Source organism: Hakea prostrata, chromosome 3, assembly GCF_041222555.1.
Source record: "Hakea prostrata isolate BN-2017 chromosome 3, UWA_Hpros_2, whole genome shotgun sequence".
NCBI lineage: Eukaryota > Viridiplantae > Streptophyta > Magnoliopsida > Proteales > Proteaceae > Hakea > Hakea prostrata.
The window spans coordinates 20,611,453-20,635,231 of NC_142602.1; the positions used below are offsets into that span (position 1 = coordinate 20,611,453).

General features: G+C 34.7%; 2 protein-coding genes across 2 annotated transcripts; one reads left to right on the forward strand and one right to left on the reverse strand.

Annotated features, from left to right (window-relative positions):
• Positions 1-3,044: 3,044 nt before the first annotated feature.
• Positions 3,045-6,983, reverse strand: LOC149021493 (serine/threonine-protein kinase RIPK-like). Its single transcript, XM_089149728.1, has 5 exons — positions 6,377-6,983; positions 6,141-6,279; positions 4,765-4,901; positions 4,250-4,373; positions 3,045-4,139 (listed from the first exon to the last, which is right to left on the reverse strand). Exons 1-5 carry the CDS (start codon positions 6,758-6,760, stop codon positions 3,301-3,303), a joined length of 1,623 nt encoding a protein of 540 aa, XP_089005854.1. The 5' UTR covers positions 6,761-6,983; the 3' UTR covers positions 3,045-3,300.
• Positions 6,984-19,928: 12,945 nt separating this feature from the next.
• Positions 19,929-23,779, forward strand: LOC149021494 (thiol protease aleurain-like). The gene is made up of 8 exons (XM_089149729.1): positions 19,929-20,196; positions 20,289-20,410; positions 20,505-20,620; positions 21,003-21,076; positions 21,172-21,436; positions 21,764-21,895; positions 22,552-22,687; positions 23,540-23,779. The coding sequence occupies exons 1-8, from the start codon at positions 19,991-19,993 to the stop codon at positions 23,575-23,577; spliced, it is 1,089 nt and encodes a 362-aa protein (XP_089005855.1). The 5' UTR covers positions 19,929-19,990; the 3' UTR covers positions 23,578-23,779.

A 23,779-nucleotide genomic window follows, 5' to 3' on the forward strand; every position in this document is an offset into this window, starting at 1 on the left:
TACCATTTAATTTAGCCCACCGGCCCAGTCAGGCATCAGATGCTACACTTGCGGCTTTTTATATTCATCAATTCTCTCCTCGCTTCTCTGGGCTGAAAAATATATAAACATTACAATGGGGATTGGCAGCAGGATTGGAGTGGCCCTGTTAAATGTATGGGAGGCAATGAGAACACAGGTGTTGATATTATAGGAGAAGAATTTGTATCTTTCATGATGGGTGGAGCTAGGGGTGCAAGTTTGGTCCTAGTAGTCTTGATCAGCAATGAGCTCGAACAAATAAGGATCAATATTTTGACCGTAAGGACAGGTTAGTGTCAAAATATTTTGATCTTAAATTAGAGCTAAAGGTAGACCTCAATTAGTGCTTATCCCGTCTAACCCCTTATTCCTAATTTTTTGGCCTTGATCTCATACATACAAAATCTACTTGCAAAGAGATTGAGTATGGAATCATTGCTAAAATGTTATTTCATTTTTTGGGTTAACGCTAATTATATTTATATTTTCTTCTAGGTTCAAACATTTGTTTTTTGCAAGGTTTAAAGTATCGGTCCGTATCATATCGTATCATTTCGGTATCACAAGCCTACGATATGATACAAGGCGATATATATATAAACTTTTGTTTTTTTCCTTCCTTTTCCGATCATCTCTTGTGTCTCTTAACGTATTAGCCAATACAATGTGATACACACCAATGGATAGCGATATGATGTGATACACAATGATACATACCCATAAGTACCAATCCAGCTAAAAGAGGGGAAAAAACCTGGTCTTGTGATGAGCTGCAGACTCTTGCGATTTTTACTATTTGTGACTAGTTTTCCCATGCATTGACATTAAATCTTGTACATGGAGAGAAATTTCCAAGATTTGCACATCCACAAAATTTAGTGGAACTTAATGTTCGGATTGAAGAATGTGTTATATCGAAGAGAACAACTTCCAAACCCCAATAAGGCCTTAGACATACACTAGAAGATGCGTTTGGCACTAGTTCAAGCAAAGATGTGATGTGAAACTTTGAATCTTTGAAGGCATGAACTGTTTCAAAACAATCTGTAAGCCATGTGACTAGTAATTGCAAGATAATGGGTTGGACATATGAGCCTCTCAATTGAAAGATGATTTTTTGTTCTTATGATCATTTTCCTTCTTTCTCAAGATAGAGTATATTGTTTTCCATTTAAATTAGATTAATTTCATAACTATTTTGATAATTTCTATTCTATTATTCACCCATCGATACGTATCTTCGATATGATACTATGTGAACCAAAGCATCTCTTAAAATCACTAAACCAATACTATACCGATACATGATACTTTAATAAAAGCTTGATTTCTTGTATATCAAATTTATTAAGGTCAAGATTAGGAATAGGACCAATCCATCTCGTCCAAGTCTAATTAGTGACAATCGGGGATTTGATTTGGCTTGGTTTAGCCCATCAAGGTTCAAGGTCTAGACAAGAATTTTCGGCTGCACCAGGGGGGGGGGGAGGGGGGGGAGGGGTTGGTAAGGGATTGGGTTTGAAAAGTCCCATTAATCTAGTACTTATTGTTGGAATATAATATTAAGAGCTACCTTATAAGACAAAATAGAATAACAAGTATTGAGTATGACAACTTATCTCTTTCAAATGGCATGAATAGTCTCCTTGTCAAAAATTCTGTTGTGCACATCCATCAAGTGATACTCAAATAAAGTTGGCGAAGTTGAGACATGTTGATGGTCGCCGACACTTTCTTCAAGGTATTTAAAAGCCTCAAATAGTGCACACGAGTTCTAAGTGTATTTTTACCCCCAAGATCAATCAACCATTCCATTGCAAATAATACACTCCGTAATGATAAACTAACGGATCCGAAAGCTACATTCACCAATTTGTCATTGACACTGATTTAAAACTAATTCACCAACCATGTCTGCACGAATAAACAATCCTTTCACCTTTATATATATAAAAGAGAAAATATACCACTAAGGATTGTCTTTAAGAAACACATCCCTTCCCCTAAGACTTGTTTGTTAGCTATCAAATTAGCTTCTCAAGAGAAATGCCTATTGACCATTTAGATATCTATTGGGAAAAGACACAACTAATTAGTCAAAATAATTTTATTTATTTATTTTTGAATTTTGAAATAAAACTACTAAAATTATAACACTTAATTATCAGTCCATCGGATGATCTGGATCACCCCAGAGTGTCAGGTGACACAGCGGGTTGATCCTGACCGCCCAATGTGTGGCTGCTAGGTTCATGCTATCAACTTCAAGTCAGCTACACTTACTACACCTAATCTACTGAGATTTGAATGTGCGTCATAAATCTAATGCTATTTTCAATCAAAATACAATAAAATAAAATGGAACACTATGTATTCGATGGTTGACCGATTATCCTTTCCAATTTCCAAAACACAGATGTTCACAAATATTGTCTAAAACCATTTTCCTTTTGATTCAAAGTAAGAAAAAAAATCAGTTGATACAGATTTCTTGTGGGCGAGAAATTCTGTACTCCTGGTTTCTTTGTCTCTATGATTACGTACTTATGAGTTTCATGACTAAAAATTGGAAACCAACACAATTTTAAGATTTGTGTTTCCACAATTTGGTACCATTTGTAACAAACTTCAGGTTCAAGTCACTTTCTCTGTGTGACTTTCTCGGATCAAAGAAGATGAGGTTTGGCTTCAGAGCAGCCTTATCAAATTTTCAAACCATTCATGGAGATGGTAGCTAAAACTTCTGGAATTAACGCTAGTGGTTGAAGATTTTTAAGCCCCTAGAAGGAAAGGGAAAGGGAAAGGGAAAGGAAGTGGGTAGGAGAATTAAAGTTCCTTGTTTGTTAGTCTCAAATCTGGCTTCTTCTAGATGATCTTGAAGATGACAAAGAAAGAACGTACGGGTTATGAACCCATTGAAGATTGAGGCAGTTAGAAGTATTAGAACTAGCCGCCATGGTTGGTGAGCTACTGGAGGAGAAGATGATGGTTCATCTAAATAAGATATTGTTTAACTATATAGATCTTATCCACTTGAAAACCTGATTTTACACTTGCATTAAATAAATTAATTCTGGGATCAACAAGGGAGAAGGTTACAACTTACAACTTCCTAGTTCACCAATTTGGTAACAAAAGTTGTTCCCAGCAACTAACAAATCAAAAACAAAACCAGAAGTAAAACACCCAGAAACCCAATCTTTATGTATCAAAATCCAGAATACCTGAGACAGCTATTCATTTGTACAAGCCTTTGAAGAGAAGAAAATTCTATATGCACTACTGACCTACTATTTTCACCTTGTCTTCTCTGATATCATTTTTAGATGATGAGTCCCAGGCCCCACTGGCATAGTACTTGGAGAGTGAGGGATCAGAATGGGCTGGGGATAAAGGTTTGCTTCCTCGGTTACTAAGCTTCGGTGAGCTCAAGCCCCCATTGACGAAGTACTTGTAGAGTGAAGTCTCAGAATTGGCTGGAGATATGGACGACCGGTGTCGATGGCCACGCTTGATCTTGTGCCTCCGGTGATGGCTACTCTTTTCCTCTTCATCCTCCTCATCTTCATCTTCCTTGTTATCCACCTTTGGTGGTTCAACTTCCTCCATGACTTCTTTGTTGTCATTCTTACCTTTCTTGCCTTCCTCATCCTTTTCCGGTTCATGTTCCACATTATCTTTTTCCGGTTGATGTTCTAGCTTAACCTTTTCCACTTCAGCTTCGACCTTAACCTTTTCCGGTTCATGTTCCGGCTTAACTTTTGATGGAGTCTGGACCACCGTGTAAACAAATGGTCCAACCGGAATGTCGTCACAGTTTTGCATGAGCTCTAGGGTTCTAACTACTTGACTCATGGATGGTCTAGACTTAGGGTTTTCCTTCAAGCACTGGTAAGCCAATTGGGCAGCTTTCTGGGCCCCTTTGAAGGAATATTGGCCATCTAGCTTAGGGTCTATCAACCGGTCCAGCTTCTTCGGATCGTTTAGGTAAGGCTTGGCCCATTCCACAAGATTCTTTTCTCTCATGGGACGGTTCTTGTCCATGGATCGTCTCCCTGTCAATATCTCCAAAAGAACAACTCCAAAGCTGTAGACGTCACTCATTGCAGTCAAATGACCTGGGGAAGAAATTTGAAAAAATTGATCAAAATTTAGGGTTTAAAAGCAAGGAATTGGTATTTGAATTAGACGAAATAGATCAAGAAATCAGCTTGAATCGGTATTTCACCTGTCATTATATACTCAGGTGCAGCATAGCCATGTGTACCCAAAACCCTAGTGGAAACATGGGTTTGATCTCCTTCTGGACCATCCTTTGCTAATCCAAAATCAGAGAGCTTTGCTGTGTAGTCCTATAAAAAAGAAAACAGTTGGAAAAATTTTAATCACAAAAGCCTTACTAATATCTCTCCATGGAAGAGATTTGATAGGATTAAACAGTAAAGGCTCAAGTCTAGATATGTTATCCTAGGGGGACAAGGTGGACAGCTCCACACAATTGATACCATAGGGTTTCCACCTTTGTATCGATGATATGGAACCATCTCCTTCCTAATCACAAGGATAGAGTAACCAAACTTGCTTGAATCATCATGAATGAGGTAAAGAAAATCTTTAAATTAGGGTTTGACTTGGATCTGAACCCCAGGACAAGCTCAAGAGTTCCTTTATTACCAAAGGAAAAAAAAAGTAGAAAAACTCCGACAAGTCAAACTTAGAAGAGAGATGAGGACTGAGACTTACGGAGTCTATTAAAATGTTTGATGCTTTGAAATCACGGTATATCACAGCAGGCTCTGCTTCATGGAGAAAGACCAAACCTTCTGCAGCTCCTAGTGCAATTTTCATTCTTATTGTCCATGGCAAGCAAGGAGTATATCCTGCAATATTACCCAAGCCTTTGTTATTAGATAATAGTGACCATACTAATTAACATGCTATAAGGAGCCTTAGTTCAATTAAGGCTTAATTCAACATTGTTTGTGCATACAAATTCCTTCTCACACTAGCATCAATGAAACCCTAAAAATATTTTGTCAACAATCCATTGTTGCTTGTTAGGATATCCATGGCACCAAATACCAACCCCATTTCCAAAACTATCCATTGGTTTTCACCAACTTTTTTTTTAAACACGTGTAACATTTATATGGCTTAAAACATAACTAGCCTTTGGACAAAATGATCTGTAACAAAATATGATATAAGAAAAAAATAATTTTAAAAATGTTGTGTTAGGTAAACTAAAAGGGAAGGTAACCAAGTTTTAGGTATTCCACCAAAAAATAAACTTGTATTAGGTGTTGAATCTAAACTATTTGCAATTCAAACTTTGTTAGCTTGTCTCGGCTATGATCATAACTTTCATAATTTTGGAGTGAATAAAATGTTTTCCACAAGAGACCAATGTTTAACCTAGTCAACATCTACTTGTCACATCTCCATAGTTAAAAGGGGATAACCTACCATTAAAAGTCATAAAGGTCTTCACCCTTTCATGCTCATGAGCTGGACAACCAAGTAAAGGAAGAAAAAAAAAAATGACCAAAAACTAAAGAAAATTATTGTATACTTGTCTATGTTTTTACTAGTAATTCTGAAAAATAAAAATACCAAAAAATATATATATAATTTATGGTTTCAATAATGAAAGAGAAAAGAATTAATTAAAAAAACATAAAAATTGATATCTTACTTATTCATGAAACAAAATTTCAAACCATAAATTGATATCTAACCTATTCATTAAAATATTAATAAAAAAATTCTTCTGTGGCCTTGTGCAGATCATACACGTCAGGTATACACCAATTTTCTGTCAATTTTGAATCAAAGAAACTGAAAGCTTTTTTCTAAGAATTAAATTAGGTTTTTTTTTTTTTTGGGAGGGGCAACGTTGCTGTGATTGAAAAGTTAATTTGCATGAAGTCGAAAAGCAAAACAAGCATGAAAAGGCATTTCAGAAGGTGATGTTCTGTGCTTCTCTACTCCCTTAAGCTGTACTGGATGAACTATATATCATCTCTGCTTTTCACATTTCAGAAGGTGATGTTCTCGAATGAAATGAGTTGTATGATTGTATCTGGAGGAGATTGATCAGGAAGATGAGAAAAACTTACGATTTCTGAAGAGTTGATTCTCCAAGCTTCCTCGGTTCATATATTCATACACCAGAAGCCTGTGTTCTTCCTCGTAGCAATACCCAATAAGCTTTACCAGATTAGGGTGCTTCAGCTGTCCTAAAAATATAACTTCCGTCTGTAGAATTTCAAGAACAAAATCAACAAAAGACTAGAGCAAGAAAAGAGAAAGAAACAAAAAGAACAGAAATTGAAGTGTTTAAAAATGGCCTTACCAGCCACTCCCTATGGCCTTGCACGCCATCCAAGTCCAAGTGTTTAACAGCAACTCGCTGAGCTTTGAGCCCAGGAATCATATTATCGTCGATGAATCCTTTGTGAACAGGGCCAAACCCTCCTTCACCAAGGAAGTTTTTCTGGGAGAAGTTCTGTGTGATGGTGCGTAGCTCAGTCAGCGTGAAGATGACTAGATTATTGTAGAAGGGAGAGTTGGAGAGGTCTTCGAAGGAGAGAGGTGAACCTGGGTTGCTGAGATCTGACATGGATAGTCTCTGGAAGGAGACTTGTTTCGTAATCTCCCTTCTCTTGGGCTCAGATTGGCTTCTGCTCTTGTAACAGCTTGGGATCAGAGACTTCCATGAAACCTTCCGTCTTGCCATTTTCTTTCTGTCCTCTCTTCTTGTTTGAACTTTCAGTCCTCTTGGTGGAGCCTGTGGTACGTTCTTGGTGGTGGTGGTGGTGGTTTTGAAGACTTGGAAGAAGGGGTGAGTGACAGAGACCAGACCAAATATTCTATAGACAAAACTTTTACAGAGAGAAAGACAGATTGAAGAGGAAGGAGAGTTTCTCTTTGATTTCCTTCCTTGTCAGTCTCTTCTGATATTTGTGTTCTCTTTCTACTACTTCTCGAGCTTCTGGCCTTATATAAAGTGTGTGTGATTCTCTTCCTGTGTCGAGGTCTATGGAGAGAAAGACACTTCTACCCTTCCTTGTATTTTTAAGCAAAAGATATTCTTAATATATTAAATTCAAATTGAAGGAAACTATTTTCTCTTGGTAAGAAAAATGATGGAAAATACTATCAAAAGATAACCATAGATTTTTTATTTTTAATATATATATATATATATATATATATATATATATATATATATTTTTGGGTAGAATTTTTAATATTTCAAGGGAAAGGAATAGGTATTGACCTATAAATAGAGTAAACCATAAGAACAAAAACATCAACACCTACAACTCACCAAAAATCAAAATTGGGTCATCTGAGGAAAAAGCTGTAATAAATTCATATAGTGACCTTTCAAGGGTTGTCAAATTTTCCAATTAATTGGGTGATATAGGATTTTGATCTTTTGTCACTTTGGTCCCTATTACCATCTGTCTTCGACTACGTCGCATCACATAAGCAATAAAATTCATCCAACAGTTTGATCCATGAAAGTTTTCTTAGTTGCAGAATGAGGTGAAACATGAGTAATAAATTAGTTTGTCGTTAACGTGTTGCAATCTCAATATTCGGTATCAAATAATAATTGAATCAAAACACCAAAGAATCAAAACTTTTGAGAATAACTGGTGAAGTTTATATGATGACTCTTCATTGTTCTTGACATCTCATGTCTCATTTGTTTTGTTATTTTCTCACATTACCTACAAGAAATATAATATACTGTTCTCGTAATTGGTATCAAAATATTTTACAAACTCAAATCCCCTCTAATGTGAAGTCTTTTTTTTCCCGATTTTCAGCAACTACCTTGAACACTTTCCCAACCTCTACAAACTTCTACCATTGTCATTTTTTTATATTTAATAAAGGAGTACCAATTAGCCTACCTTCTAGAATTGCATCTTCTAATCAGAAAACCAGAAAAAGTGTCACTGTTAGTCTTTTCTAATATTGACTTTAAAGGCCAACAGTTATTAATGAATACCTATTTTTATATTTAGCTATCATTTAATTAAATGATACTGATCACTCTTAGGTTCATTCTTCTCAGTCACATTATTGGATCAAATTAGGGCCACATAAAAGAAATAGACAAAGAGCAAAATAATCATCTTTTTTTCATGACAATTGGATTCGTGTTAATATTTATTCATATACCTTTCATTTTATTGCCGTTTTTTCGACATAATCATGGGTTTCAAGTCTTTGAAAACAATGATAGAATTACTTACACTTGAACCTCTTTAGATCTTATTAAAGATGAGAGCCTTTGTATACTGGGTAGTGATCATATCTACTCTATATAAAATTTTGAGCAAATTGTACCTGCATTCAAAATGGAGGCCTTAAAGCACTGACACCCCACTATATATGTTAAAAAAAGCAGAGATCCAAAAATTAGATTTTCATTTGATATATTTGTCAAATTTATCACTAAAAACAGTTAAATTATTGTTTGTTTTTAAAATATCTTCATAATAAACAGCGTGAAAGTGTGAAAGATTTTCAGTGACAAATTGAACAAATATATCCAATGAAAATCCAATTTTGAGTCTCTGTGCTTTTTAAACATAAAGTGAGAATGTCCGTGCTTTAAAGCTTCCATTTTGGAATACCAATGTAATTTACTCTAAAATTTTTATTTTTATTTTGTAAGTTATTTCGGAATTTAACCTTACCAAACACAAATAAATGCTGTCCAACTATCATGAAGAATAGGTTGGTGATGATGTAGATTGACAGCTTTATACACTATACGACAATCATCCAATTGAAGAACCGAAGACTTTGGAATTTTTAGCAGAAGAGGACATAAAACTGTATTAATTGATTTGGCAATGGAATATTAGTGGGGCCTTAGACTTTCTAGAATTCTTTTTAATGAAAAGACTGTCACTTCTTTTCTAATGCCTAGCCAAAAGGCCCAAAACTTCAGATGTTTACCCAGGCGAATTGCTTCAGTGATGCGTAATTAATGTACAGCATGGTATATTTTACAGTTCAGATCAAAACTTAAGGTCAAAATGAAATTTTGACCACTCATTTTGCCTCATTTGGAGTAAATAAAAATTTCTTTTGATAAAGTCTAATTGCGAAATGAGGAATCTCAACCACAAGTTTGAATCTGGCCAATAGGTTGCACAGTTCTGTGCAATTAATGCACTAATTGCACAACACCCATTGAAAACGTTTTTCTAAAACAGTTTTAATGTTGTTTGTTTTCAGAGATTTTTTTTTTTTAAATTATCGTCATCAAACCAAGCATAACGAGTAACACCTCACAGACCAGGGGGAAGATGCGATAGAGGCAAAGGTTCGAACTCATGAAATCCTTGGACTTACTGTCTTTGTATAAAAGATTGTCACCACTATGCAAGAAGCTCATGCATAGAAAATAGAAAAATTGATGTTACGATGTTTGAAATCAACTGAATTATGAATGACTTTAGCAAATAGACACTAGATCTATTATATATATAACGATGACTATTCTAACTTGAAAGCAATATATTTGGGGTTGAAAACGATTTAAGTGTAATTATTTACTTTTCCATGGTATTGAGAACCCACACTTATTATAGCCGTGAAGAAGAAAGAAATATGAGTTACACGAGAAGAAAAAGGTTTGAAATCGAACATAACATATTATACTTGCAAAATCAAAGTAATTTTGAATCAATAATCATACATTTTTAATCTTCTATGAAGTCACAAATCATGAACCATGGTGTTTTAATTAGTAAAACCAGTTACCACAGTTTAAAAAAATATATTTTTTATTTAGTACAAGTACCTACTTAATTAAATTAATAATGCATAGTGATAGCATAAAAAAATAATCATAATAAATAAATAAATAAATAACCAGTTCCATACGTATACGTAATTACATCAAGAAAATTTAATGAAACATATGGAAAGAAGAGATGGAACAATTAAAGGGAAATAAAGTTCCAAAAATGAGAGAAAATATCTAGTTTTGGAGTGTCATAAGTCATTACTCCATCGGTTTGGTTTGCATAGTTGTTGGAAATGAAGACTAAGAAACAAAGAAGTACTGAATTTAACGCTAATGGAACCCACCCTTGTAGCATATTCAAGCTGGAACCCTTTGGAATAGTATTATTTTGCTTCAGTTGACCTCACTGGAGTTCTTTCTTTTTCTTGTTTACATGAAATTACATTATTGTTCTTTTGCGTATATCACACTTCAAAATAAAATAATGTGTCTCAGGACAGGAGTGTGTTTGTATATAATTTATTATTCAGATAAATTATTGTTAGAGGTGGCAAAAGAAATGCCTTGTGTTAAAAAATAATAAATAAAATTAAAAAATAAAATAAAAAATAAAAAATAAAAAAATAAAAAATAAAAAAAGAAAGAAAGAAAGAAGGAAAGAAAGGAAAGGAAAGGAAAGGAAAGGAGGGGGGAATTTTTAGTGCCACTCCCTGAGTTACCGTTCAAAGCTAATGTCACCCGCTGAGTTACTTAATTTATCAAGCAAATCCCTTGTATATCAATGATGCTACCTGTTGTTATGAAATCATGACAAAATGCCAATATAACAAAAGTAAACTTTTCAAATACACAAGAATAATCTTCAATGAAACCATATACTCAACTTGTTTCTTTCTCTTCCTTTGTTGTCTGTGACTTCTTCTTTTCCTTGGCCTAATATCCTTTCAAAATTGAAAATATGGTTCATGAGTATTGTTCTTAAACTTAGAATGTAAGGGTAATATTGTAAATAGATAAAATAAAACTAACTGAGTAACTGTGAATGTTGTTAGTAATAGGGAGCCTGATTGATAATTAGATAATTCAAAGAATGACATTAATATTAGAGGTAAATTTGGGGGTGTGACTAAAAATTTCCCAAAGAAATAAAAAACATTTTCATTCGTAATCATGCATCCTGAACCTTGACTGGGAATGAACCCTAGGTAAAAAGCACACACATTAAAATGTAGGAAAACATAAATAAGAAAGAGGGACTCATCGTGACTCTTGAGTTTTTATTTATTTTTTTTATTTGAGGTTCATCCGGGCCAACTTGCGTGCACCACGATTACATTCTCAGGGAAGCTTTTATATAATTAATATAGAAATGAGCTTCGCCCCTGGCCCCGAGGGAATTCGAGCTCTAACCTCCTATGTGGAAGCAATGACTTTTTGCCAATTGAGCCACCCCTCGGAGTTGACTCTTGAGTTTTTAATTCACAACTGTAAAGTCTTGGTTTTATTTCCTCTGTGGGTGTAAACCTGAAGGCAATGACGTGTCAAAAGATTAAATTACAAACCCATTTGTGTCATGTCTCCTTGGTAATGTATATTTGTATATATGTCTAATATGAATCGAAATATTCTACCCTCAAGCAAAGGATATCACTATTTGAAAATTTTCACCATATATTGAGTAGCGAGATGTTTCTTTTAAACACTGACAAGATGAACATTCTCTGAATATTTGATACTATGATAGTACAAGACTAGAATATAATATTATTATCTATCCTCGAAACTAAAACTAAAATCTAACGAAACAAAAATGTCTTTTTCAACGAGTATGAGAGAATTCAATGATGTAAAAGAGAGAGAAACAAAAGAGTGCAAGAACACTTATTTATATACATAATGATTTATATTCAAATAAATAAATATTATACCATAAGATGGCATAGAAAATGCCTTAGTTTCAAAAAAAATACCACTATATAAAATTTTATGCATAGTCGTGTATCATGCACTAATTGATGGGAATGACAGATACACAAGTATATGCTTCAAAAAAGGGGGAAAAAATTTGAAAGCGTAACTATTGCGACAACCATCAAGTCTTGGTTTGCCTCCTTTGTGGGGGTAAATATTGTGGCGACGCGAAACATGCCAAGAGAAGTATAAATTATGGGGCCCACTTATATTAGAATTTCTTTGTATGAGATAAAGATATACTAAGTAACATTGAATATTTTTACCAAATACGTCTAGTGAGAAATATCATTTTTCACTCTATATCTTTGTTTTCATTACTTGAAAAAGAAATATCAATATTATTGCAAATGCTCCTGCACGTAAAGGCCTTGCGTCACATTGCAAGACGACTTGGCCTACTTCTTCTTCTTGTATCTTCCTATGAATCTTTTGCAGTTTGATAATTATACAACTATTGATATTAAAACTGAATATGAATAAAGCACCATCAAATGGTTAAAGAGATACCATAGCAGTTTCTTGTCACCAAGTAGGTATACTCAGTGTATTACCTAAAATTATAATAATAATAAAAAATAACTAGGTAAACTAAGGCTCTTTTTGGTATCAATTCTCATTCTCTATTATGCCTATTTAAAATAAATAAGTACAACAATTCATTATTGGTCAAGAATGAAAAATGGTTTGGTGAATTTTATCGAAAATAAATTATGAAATGGAAAATAAGTTTGGTGTCAAGATAAAAAATTATTAAAAATGATAGTAAACAAGCGAGAAAAGAAGGAAAAAGTATGGTTGTTATAAAAGAATGTGTATTGACTATTTTAACCTCATCTTACTAATAGAACTTTAAGTAAACTTACACAAATGAAGATAATGAAATTCTTGTCATAATCCATAATGGACAAAAAGTTCATTATGAATTTTGGAGGTTTTTCTATTATTTTAAATAAAAATAAAATTCAGGATAGATGCCAAAGAATTTAAAATAATGAAAATTTCTCATAATTGACAATGATAATTGATACCAAAAAGAGCCTAAGTCCATGAACATTTCATTTTTTTTATTATTCTCAAAAGATATTTACTGCACGAGTAAACATGTAAATAATTTATTTTGAAAATTACTTTTTAATCAAGAGTTAAATTTGTAACTATGGAAGACAATACAAGAGCCTAAAGGGTAAGACTGTAACAAGATTTTTTCATATATATTATATGAATCAATTATTAAAATGTATGGGAGTCATGCTGATTTTACATATGAAATGATATTATTGCACTAATTTTGAAAATTTTTATAGTAATATTATGTGATGTCAACAAGAAAATTCTACATAGACATATACGGGTGCAAGATCGTTGATTCATTGCTATGTGATCATGCCACGTGGATCCCACTACCATAGAATCATCAACATGCATGAAAGGAGCATTTTTATTATTTCATAACGCTGGGTATTGATTTCACGTACTTCTGAGCCCAACATTCCAATAAGTTGGGCTTTGGTCAAGTCAGTTGGACGCCCAACGGGCCTAATATGAGGATTGGGCCCGTCATGTTCTGTAGCCCAGTTTCAGTGGGGAATATTGGGCTGGGCTTGGAATTAATACATCCATGATAGATTTCTTTTGTTTTTTGCGCGATAGATTTTGAAAGAAAAGAAAATCAGAGTTCCCTCTTACCCTCAAAACTCACCACAACAAAGCATCTTCAATTTAATAAAGATGAGAGGAGAAGTCAAGGGATTTGATGGCCATAACAAACACTGGCGGAAGGAACTTGGAGAAAAATTCACTCAAGTGCTCATTGCCAATCAAATAAAATCTACAATTTTTATGTCCCAAATGAGTGAGAGAATTTTATTAACTAGAGAATCAAGAGAGAAGACTCCTATTAGGTACAAAATTGGGTTATTGAAAGGGCATGAGTTCCACCATGACTTCGAGCCTTAAATGTAGAGCTTCTTTGCTAGAAGGAGATCTTTTGTTGAAAAAGGGAATTAGGACCTGCAATGGTAACATGCTCCCAAAGTCAAGTAGTGAAAGGGCCTCCTGGGCCAAAGAGTGGGTCACTACATTTGTCACACCCCATTTAGTCAAATTCAATCACACTCGAACACCCGTGAGAGTGATACACTACAGGGTCAAGGTTCACGGTCAAATCCATAACACAACACGATAAGGCATAATCAAAGAACAAGAAAATATTAAAGTGATAGTTGAAATGAAAATGTGAAGTTTTCTTAGGATATAGGCACATTTTCTTCACCTTTTTGGCCCAGTAATCTACATATGAGGCAAGGGTACCAAGTGGAGTCTAGATCACCTTCTTGTTGAGGGAGTACATACTGCTACATTCTAGAAAATTTCCAACTGAGGTAAGAATATCATCAAGCAAAGGCTTCACCAAAGGCAGACAATCCTTGCTATGACCATTCATCAAACTTACCAGTTGTTGGTTGTCCATTTTAGCATGTATATGTTCATTGCAATCCGCCAAGGAGTAGAGTAATCCTTCCCAAAGTTCAAGGGCTTTACCTTCCAACACCGAGGAAAAGCTGCTTGGAATAAACCATGCTAGTTGTGGCTTCCCTTCCCACTTTCTACCAACAAAACCGAGGCCACCTTTTCTTGATTTTTCCTGCCATGAAGCATCAACATTAAGCTTGATGATATATTGATTTGGCGGAGCCCAAGTACAATGTTTGCCTACCCGATTGCTTGTTGATTTAGCCCAATCATAGTGTACCTCCCTACCATATGTCTAATATTGCTCATGGCCTCTTGAAGCATCCAAAAGGACCTCCCTTGCTGTCCATTTTCTTGTTCCTTTCACTTTATCGTTCCTTGCTTTCCAAAATGACCAAGCAATAAAAGAAATGAGACTCTAAGCATTTTCACTCACATCTTTGACCTTCCTCCAACCTCCAAATCACACCTATACATAAGGATTGGAGAACCCTAGAAGGGTTGAACATTTTGAAACCGGTGCTTGTCTATGCATATTCCATAGAAGCTGCTATGGTTGTAATGATTTTGCCGGCAGGGGAAGGTAAGGGCGGTGGTCGTTGGTGGGGGAGGGGGTGAGGTGTTTTCCGATGATGGTGGTGGGTGGTTTTCGGCGATGTGTAGGTAGAAGATGGCTCCCTTCACCCACCTAAGGGTTGCATATGGGAGGGATTGAATGGAATGTAATAATGTCATTTCATTGCCCAGCGAACATTGGATAATTGAATTTTAAATTTTAAATGACTTAAATAAGGTAAGGGCATTTAGGCAATTTTTCCAGTAATTTAATAACAAAACTTAACCATAGGTAACTTGTAGTTTTTCAAGTGGGTGCCATGTAATTTACAATATAATAGTGAGTGGTCACTAGTCTCACCCCAATAATAGTAGAAGTCGTGTAAAAAACTCAAACTAATTTGATTATTTTAAAATTTGAGTGGAGAAGAAGAGGTAAGAATTCACTTTTTTTATGAAATTAGATGTGAAACTTTAAAAAGGAAATAAGAATAAATAGAGAAAAAGCACAAAGGAGAAAGAAGAAAATTTATCATTTTTCAGACTGTGTAAGTACATGAATAACCTATTGAAACATTGGTTTAGATAAATATCCCCCAATGGTCCTAAGGGTCAAGCATTGACCCTTTGTGCATTGTTAACCTAGATCAATTGGTACAAAATTAGTTAAATACTCAAATCAATATTTTTTTTCTTATTTATTTAAAAAACTCATTCATATTTATTTATGTAAAATTTACAACTAACAAAATTGACTTTTACCAAATAAAGTACTAAACAACAAAATACTAATGGATGCTCAGATATTTCTAATAAAGCATTTTTTTTCTAATAGTTATTATTATTATTATTATTATTATTATTATTATTATTATTATTATTATTATTATTATTATTATTATTATTATTATTATTATTATTATTATTATTATTATTAGGAAAGTCATTTCTTTAGATTGTGAAGGATTTAGTGGTCAAAAAAAACTAACACTCAGGAAGTGGGACATTGATTATTTATAAATATCGTAAAAGTTCTCAGATCCACCAATGGGGGTTGGTCCAAGTAGTAAGTAACTTGGTCCGCTTAAGCAAAGTTTCGGTATCAAAACCTTGTGGATGCAAAAAATTCCCGGGGAGACTCACCCACCACAGCCAGGTGTGAGTCCCGGATCGAACACCGGATTAGTCAGGGCAAAGCTTTGGAAACCGGGTTGGCAACCAAAAAATAAAAAATAAAAAATTCTCCGATCCATTAACATAGCAAAACTGAACTACTTCAAACATAGTTTGTAGCCTAATTATTTCTCTCACAATGTCCCTTCCATTAGTTCGAATGGAACCTTAGGAGGCCATGGATGCCAAGTAGGCTTAGGTGGTGATCTCCCCCCCCTCTCTTGTTCAAAACTTGTGATGCATATACTAGGGGTTCTATATATATACCAAGGTTGGGTTAGTGGGATGTTGTGATATCGATGTGCTTGAAAAAAAATTGTTGAAAGTGATTTGTTATTGCAATTTCTTTTTCATCAATCTTGTTTACAAAATAATTTTTACATTAAAAATTATATTGTTTAAACAATGTGCGAGATCTTGCCTTGAAAGAATAATATTATTAAAAAAATAGGAGATATTAATTAAATAATTTATGAGAGTGATAATCATAATCATCATAAGTCTTGAGGGAGATGTTAACATGCAATTGTATATACTTTTAAATACTGCATGGTATTTGATACAATTAAAACTATTGAAACAATAGATTTAGATAAATTACCCCCCCCCACCACCCACCCAGTGGTCCTAGAGTCGAGCATTACCCTTTCTGTGGTGGGTTCCGAGATCCTTGTGCCAACTCAAATCAATCATTTTTACTTATTTTTTCAGGAAAACGAAATCATTTAGATTCTTTTGGTAATGATTCATTTATATTTATTTTCATAAAAATTTACAGGCAACAAAAATTGACTTAAGGAATAAAGTACTAAACAACAAAATAGACAAAATGGATGCCAGATATTTGAAGCATTCTCTCTCTTTCTAGAAATTTTTTTTCTTCTTTATATTAGGAAGGGTTTATGATTGAGTTATCTAACAAGTAAAGAGTGAAATACGATTATTTTGACAATGCAGGATTGGTAGAATGGTAAGATTTATATTTTTTAATGGAGAAATTATAGGTTCGACCCTTGTAAATGACAAATCTCCCTCTAAGAATGCAATCGAAGTACGCACAAGCTGACCTAGATGAACCTCATACAGAATATATATATATATATATTAACTATTAGACTATTACACTCATCCCTTTGATTTGTTGCGAAATTAGCATATTTCTCAAAATACATCTAGAGCACCTGGATTTAAAAAATATTATATTTTATCATCATTGTAATCTCCGCCAATTCCATTAGGATGGTTAATTCCCAAGGGGCCATATTGGTGTTTAAAAGTAAGGCTAGCTACAATACTTCAAACTGTAAATTTTTAGCATCTCATAGTTAGACCACACTGCAATTAGAGAACACCCACATAATTAACCCCTCGGAATTGACCTTGGGTTCTTATGATACCACAAAAATTCAATAGCTCTTTGTATCATAACACAAGACCTAGTTCTAGTTTCCTTTCAATGAAGTGTAAGATTGAGAACCCAAGGTTTTTTCCCCTTTCACTTCCTAGTGCTTAATTATGAGAAAGGGTACTCATGTATCCTCAAGTTAGGGAATAATCCTATTATAATGTCAAACCATCATGAATGAAGCCTTTATCATTAAGAGACTCTTCTCTTTATGAATAGAATCAAAATCTTTGTGATGATATCATATTACTAGTGGATAAAAGCACATCAACCACTCAAAAGATCTAAGGCATGGGTATTGAAAAAAATTATTTGATAAAAATAATCATATATATATATATATATTTTTTTTTTTTGGGTAAGTGCATTCAGTAAGCTTCTAATATATATATATATATATGTTATAAAATAAAGAGAAAATATATTAGATACAAAGAAGAAAGACAAGATGAGTTCAATCAGAACTAATTTAGTCAGTTGATTGCATTACATATTTATAGTAGAAGGAACATCTACTCTGATATGGAAATACAATATATGATTCTTGCACACAATAAGATATTCTTAATATTGAAAGATAGTTTGCCGCCCAAGATAGAAGGTGCATAGAATGGAAATATTGACTGCCAATATTGTGTAATGAGATGGTTGTGATCTTCAATTGGAAGTACAATCTCTTTGGGAGTAATGGACATCCATAATAAATATTATCTATATATATATATATATATATATATATATATATATATATATATATATAATATATATATATATATATATATATATATATATATTTATTCAATAAAAAAAAAAAAAAACACCAATTTTGTACAATCTCGCTTAATCCCTCTCTAGTGTGCCATTTTATGATTTCTTAAATGGATTATTTTATCAATACTTGAACACTTTATTTTCTTGAGCACCCAAGCAAGTCTCCTAATCTATAAATTGAAGGGCTTTCTTGTATCTTATAAAAATAAACAAAAACAAAAATAAAAGTAAACTATGATGTAATTTGATTATAAAAACAAAAAACTATGATGGAGACTAATTGAATTTTAGGTTCACAAAAACCCTAAGGTGGCAGATTTATAAGGTTTTAAAAAGAGATGCGTTTCTCAATTGAATGCCAAAGATTCTATGAAAACTCCCCTTTTGTCAACTTATGACCAATTTATGAAATAATTTTGTATAAGATATTTTAGGGTTTCCATCACAGTGATGGTGGATTGGCAGGTCACACAAATTATATTTTGATTCTTTCCACATATATTTTAATGACTTCATCGACAAGAGTATCTTGAGCAATCAAGTCAAGCTGGTGGGGTCCAGATGGAGATTTTTCTTTCCCCTCAAAAACATCCATGGAAATATAACTGATTATTGATGAAAAAAAAATTTATTTATACAACCTCAAATATCTAGAAAATTTCAAATTTATAAAGTCATAATTCATAAAATTAACTGTTTGGTTAATTTAACATGTGGATGAAATTGTGGATTCATTTGTAACTTTTGTGAATGCAAAAATTGTTAGTAGGGATGAAATCTTTGGAATTCACCTCATACCCATAAATCTACAGATTCACGTTTTTAGTATAAAAAGATGAATCTCTAAATTTCATGAATCCAATGATTTTTACAACCAAATGGGTATAAATATCGCATTCATGAATGAAATTTCTGAATTCATGTAACCAAACAGGCCCTAAAAGTAATGTCTCTAAATGCACTTGGCCCCTAAAATGACAAAGCTATTCTTCATTTTTCCCCTCTATAATTGCTATTAAGTAGCACTTTGAATATGATAATTTGGAAAAGATGATTGCATTAACTTGAGAATCTTTGCATTTTAGGGACAATATATACAATTGATTGTTCTTCATTTATCAGTTTTAAGCCTCTATTTTGGGTTGCCAATGCAATTTGCTCAATTAGATATATATTCATATCTATATATAGTCATAGTTAAGAATGACACTATACTGACTTCCTGGCCTGGAAAACCTTATTGGGTACCCTAATAGTTGCCTCAATGTCTAATTTGGAGTCACTGAGGGCTAGCTCTCTAATCTTTTCACCAACAATAATGAAAGATAAAAAGATGATATTTTGGAAATACTTTTTTATTTTTAAATTTATCCCAAAAAATTAAAAAAATGCAAAATATTAGTGATTGACATTTCTACCCTTACACAAAAAGTCTCTTGATATTTGTGGGTGGCCCACTCATTTTTATTTTTTTTGGGCGAGAAAGTGGCCTGGGTCCACCAAAAATTTAATAATGTGAGATTCGTCTCCATTGCAATTGTTTACAAAAGGACAAAAAACCATAAGGACCTAACTTGCATTCCACGTCATCATGTACGTCAGCCATTTTTATTCCAACATCCAATAAAATAAAAGTCTTTTAAGAAAAGATCCACGTTTGGATAAAAATTGTTATTTTAATGAGAGATCTGAAAAAACAAGAAACCAAAAAATAGAAAAACAAATTTTCATGACTTCATGTGTTCGACAGCCTTTCTGCCCCTTCCAATATAAAGGGGAGATTGGAATCCAGAATCCAATCAGTCTGCTTCCTGGCTTTGTTGCAGAAGAACAGGGAGATGGCCGCCATTAAAATTCGGAGCTTGGTCTCGTTCTTGGCGCTATTTTCTCTGTTCTTTGTCTCCGCCGTATATGCCGGATCCGATTTCGAAGAAGAGAATCCAATTCGTTTGGTATCAGATGGTTTCCTAGACTTTCAATCCTCTCTCCTCGGCATCGTTGGCGACACTCGCCATGCTCTCTCCTTTGCACGTTTTGCCTGGAGGTTTGTTGCTTTTTTCCTTTTAATTCTCTTTCGTTGACTTCTGTTTCGGTGATTAGAATCTCCGTTAATTATGTTTGTTGGAATGGGTTTAGCTATGAGAAGAGGTACCAAACAGTGGATGAGATAAAGCTTCGTTTTAGGATTTTTGGGGAGAATCTGGACCTGATCAGATCAACCAACAGAAAGGGTCTCCCTTATACCCTCGCCGTCAACGGTATGGGATCGACCTGAGCCTTTTCCTTTACGTCCTGTTGATTTTCTATATGATGGATTTGGTGTTTGATTGGTTTGTATTGATTTCTTTACAGAGTTTGCCGATTTGAGCTGGGAGGAGTTCCAGACCCAGAAGCTTGGAGCTGCACAAAACTGCTCTGCTACCAAAAATGGCAATCACATAGTTACCGATGCTGATCTTCCTGATTTGGTACTAACCTGACTCCTTATTTCCTATTCGCTCCCTAGGTTGTTAAGATTTGAAACCAAAGCTCTTCCAGAGCCAATTGAATAGGAATCCCATTTCCCATGTTGCTCTTACTTGACCAAAAACCGGAAGCTTGATCGAATTGGGCAAATGGGTATTCTATTAGCTTAACGGGATTTGTGTTGAGCACCACAATAATTAGGTGGAAGCTGTATAAAACATTTGGCGACTGGACCATGGGTTGTGGTTTGAACTGTATAGAAACTCGAATTTGTGTAGAGAATTTATACGTGCAATAAGTTCCAACATTTGTTATATATATATATGGTTGTGACGAGTAGATAAACATTATTTTTTTATTATGTTTTGGCCTGTAATTTTACAGAAAGACTGGCGAGTGGAGGGGATTGTTAGCCCAGTCAAGAATCAAGGACACTGTGGATCTTGCTGGACATTCAGGTGGGTGAGAGACTAGAGATTACATTACAGCTTTCCTGATCAAAGTTAGATTTAACTTACATCCATTGAACACTAAAATATCAATTTTGGTGCAGTACCACTGGAGCTCTGGAGGCGGCTTACGCCCAGGCCTTTGGGAAGCCCATCTCTCTATCTGAGCAGCAGCTGGTGGACTGTGCCGGTGCCTTCAATAACTTTGGATGCCATGGCGGTTTGCCTTCCCAAGCCTTTGAGTACATTAAATACAACGGTGGTCTGGACACCGAAGAAGCATACCCTTATACAGGGACTGATGGAGTTTGCAAATACTCCACCGAGAATGTTGGTGTCAAGGTTTTTAATTCAGTCAATATTACCGAGGTTAGCTGAATTAGATCTCTATTTTCTTCACGTATGTTTACTTACACCTGTTAATCTTCTAGATTTTGATCCTTGCCAGTGGTTCTTTAATGTCCTGCCATTTTTGAGAGGTTTCTTGAATAGAAATTCTATTCTTTCTCTCCGCTTTCCTTTCTTTTCAATGCATTCATTTACCATGAGCGGCAGGCCTTATAGTAGTAAATATCAATATAACATTTCTAAGACCAATTAGCATTTACCACAAGAATTATTCTACTGTAACAGTTCAAGAAATCCCAAACAAAAAATGTCATGCCTGTTTCTAATTTTTATGATCTATGGATACAGGGGGCTGAGTATGAGTTACAGCATGCTGTTGGAACTGTCCGGCCAGTTAGTATTGCATTCGAAGTGGTAAAAGAATTCAGGTTCTACACTAAAGGTGTTTTCACCAGCACCACCTGTGGTAGCACTCCTATGGTGAGTTCCTACTTCTGAAAATATGCTGAAATGAACACATAGCATCTTCCTCTTGAATGTAAGTGGTGCAAAGTCTTCAAAAAGAGACAGGCTAGAATCAGATTATTAGACAAAAGAGTTCTCTACTTATCTGTTTTAACTCTTGCTACCATGATTTTGGGTAACTGGAGGATGAAACCTCTCATGGGTCATGCTGTCAAAATTCTCTTTTTTCCATTGTATTAGCCCTCTGGTTTTGCTCTCCTTATCTTATTGCTCTTATTTTATTCGTCATCTGTTCATTTATCATTTTTTCATTTTCATTTCTTATCTTGTCTACCATCCTTTTTTTTTCCTTTCCCCCCCCCCCCCCCCAAATTCTTCATTCTCCTTTGTTATTCAAACCTCAGTTTTCCTACTTCGCTTTGCTTGGTTGTGTTCGACCCAGTACGTTGGAAGAAGGCTGAGTTTGTTTGTTCAATTGGCAAATTAGATCTGACTTTGCAGTCTAACTCGGATATTTATTCCATACAAGAACCTTATCAATAGCATAAATTTAGGTGTTTGACCTTCTCATGAGATTCTCTAAATGCATATATTTTTTGTATTGGTAAACATAGAAAGCCAAAAATTAACTTTGAGTTTCTCATATTTGACCATGACTATGATGATTGCAGGACGTGAACCATGCTGTTCTAGCTGTTGGATATGGAGTAGAGAATGGTGTCCCATATTGGCTCGTCAAGAACTCATGGGGAGAAAGTTGGGGTGTCAATGGCTACTTCAAGATGGAGTTGGGGAAGAACATGTGTGGTGAGTTCCTTGGCCAATCCAATTTTATGATGCACAGCTTCTAAGTGCAGGAAAAATCACTAATTGATATCAAAAGATTGGGCTTGTAATATTGCAAGGAAGTGGCAAATTGGAAATGGGTATACCCTTGCTCGGATACACATCCTCTACTTCCTTGGTTTTGTGGTGTTCTATGGCTGTGGGTTTGCCACCTCAGTAATATGTCGATAAATGGTATAGCTACCAATCACTGGATCAGCATATTGCTGAGGTGGTGCATCCACAACCATAGGGCATACAATATTAGGAAGTGAAGGAGTTAAATACCCCTTGCTCCCCTTTATATTGTTGTAGCGTGTGGGCTGAAATTATACCCCAGCTTAAGAGTATGAGCTTCGGTGCAATGGTAAGATTGTTCCGTTGCAACCCAATGGTGGGGTAAAACTGTGTACACTAATCCCCTCCCTAAACCCCACAGTGGAATGAGGAGTTGGGAGTGGTATTGGGCATTTATCCACCAAAAGAAATCATGATTAACACCAGTGAAAGAACATGATAATCATAATTGTACAAGGGCTGCTTGATTGCTTAACAATGAGACTGTGCGTGCTGGATTCACAACTCAAATGAGCTGTGCCTAGACTCTTGAGTTTTCATTGCACGTCCAGCCTGAACTGAGCCTGGCCCTTACCAACGAAAATGAAAAAAAAAACAGAGCCTGGCCCAAGAGATTGCCTACCAATGATTGATCTTGGTAATAATGGGTAACCTCAGATTGAAATCAAGCTCCTGTTCTTTCTTCTTCCATGATAATTACTAGTCAGAGATCATGTGTGGTGCACAAACTTATAACTCGTGATGATTCATTTGCAGGTATTGCGACTTGTGCGTCCTACCCTGTTGTAGCTTAAGTGTTATATGCTCTCCATGAATTTGCAGTGGGAAGCTTTGTTTCAGTTTGAGTCCTGTTTCAGTCTCTGGTATCCCAGAATTGTATCTTCGGTGTACGTACTAATGAACTAATGTATGCATGTCTTAATCATAAAGTTCGCTTGGGGATAAACGAGCATATGCAATGTAAATAATATCAATGTTGTACCTTCTACAATGAAA

Excerpts from the sequence above, each read along its gene's own strand:
- LOC149021493 (XM_089149728.1), bottom strand. The coding sequence starts at position 6,760 with ATGGCAAGACGGAAGGTTTCATGGAAGTCTCTGATCCCAAGCTGTTAC. Across the intron at positions 6,280-6,376 it reads AAGGCCATAGGGAGTGGCTG|ACGGAAGTTATATTTTTAGG; the intron begins GTAAGGCCATTT and ends GAAATTCTACAG. Across the intron at positions 4,140-4,249 it reads ACCTGAGTATATAATGACAG|GTCATTTGACTGCAATGAGT; the intron begins GTGAAATACCGA and ends TTTCTTCCCCAG.
- LOC149021494 (XM_089149729.1), top strand. The coding sequence starts at position 19,991 with ATGGCCGCCATTAAAATTCGGAGCTTGGTCTCGTTCTTGGCGCTATTT. Across the intron at positions 21,077-21,171 it reads GGATCTTGCTGGACATTCAG|TACCACTGGAGCTCTGGAGG; the intron begins GTGGGTGAGAGA and ends ATTTTGGTGCAG. Across the intron at positions 21,896-22,551 it reads CCTGTGGTAGCACTCCTATG|GACGTGAACCATGCTGTTCT; the intron begins GTGAGTTCCTAC and ends TGATGATTGCAG.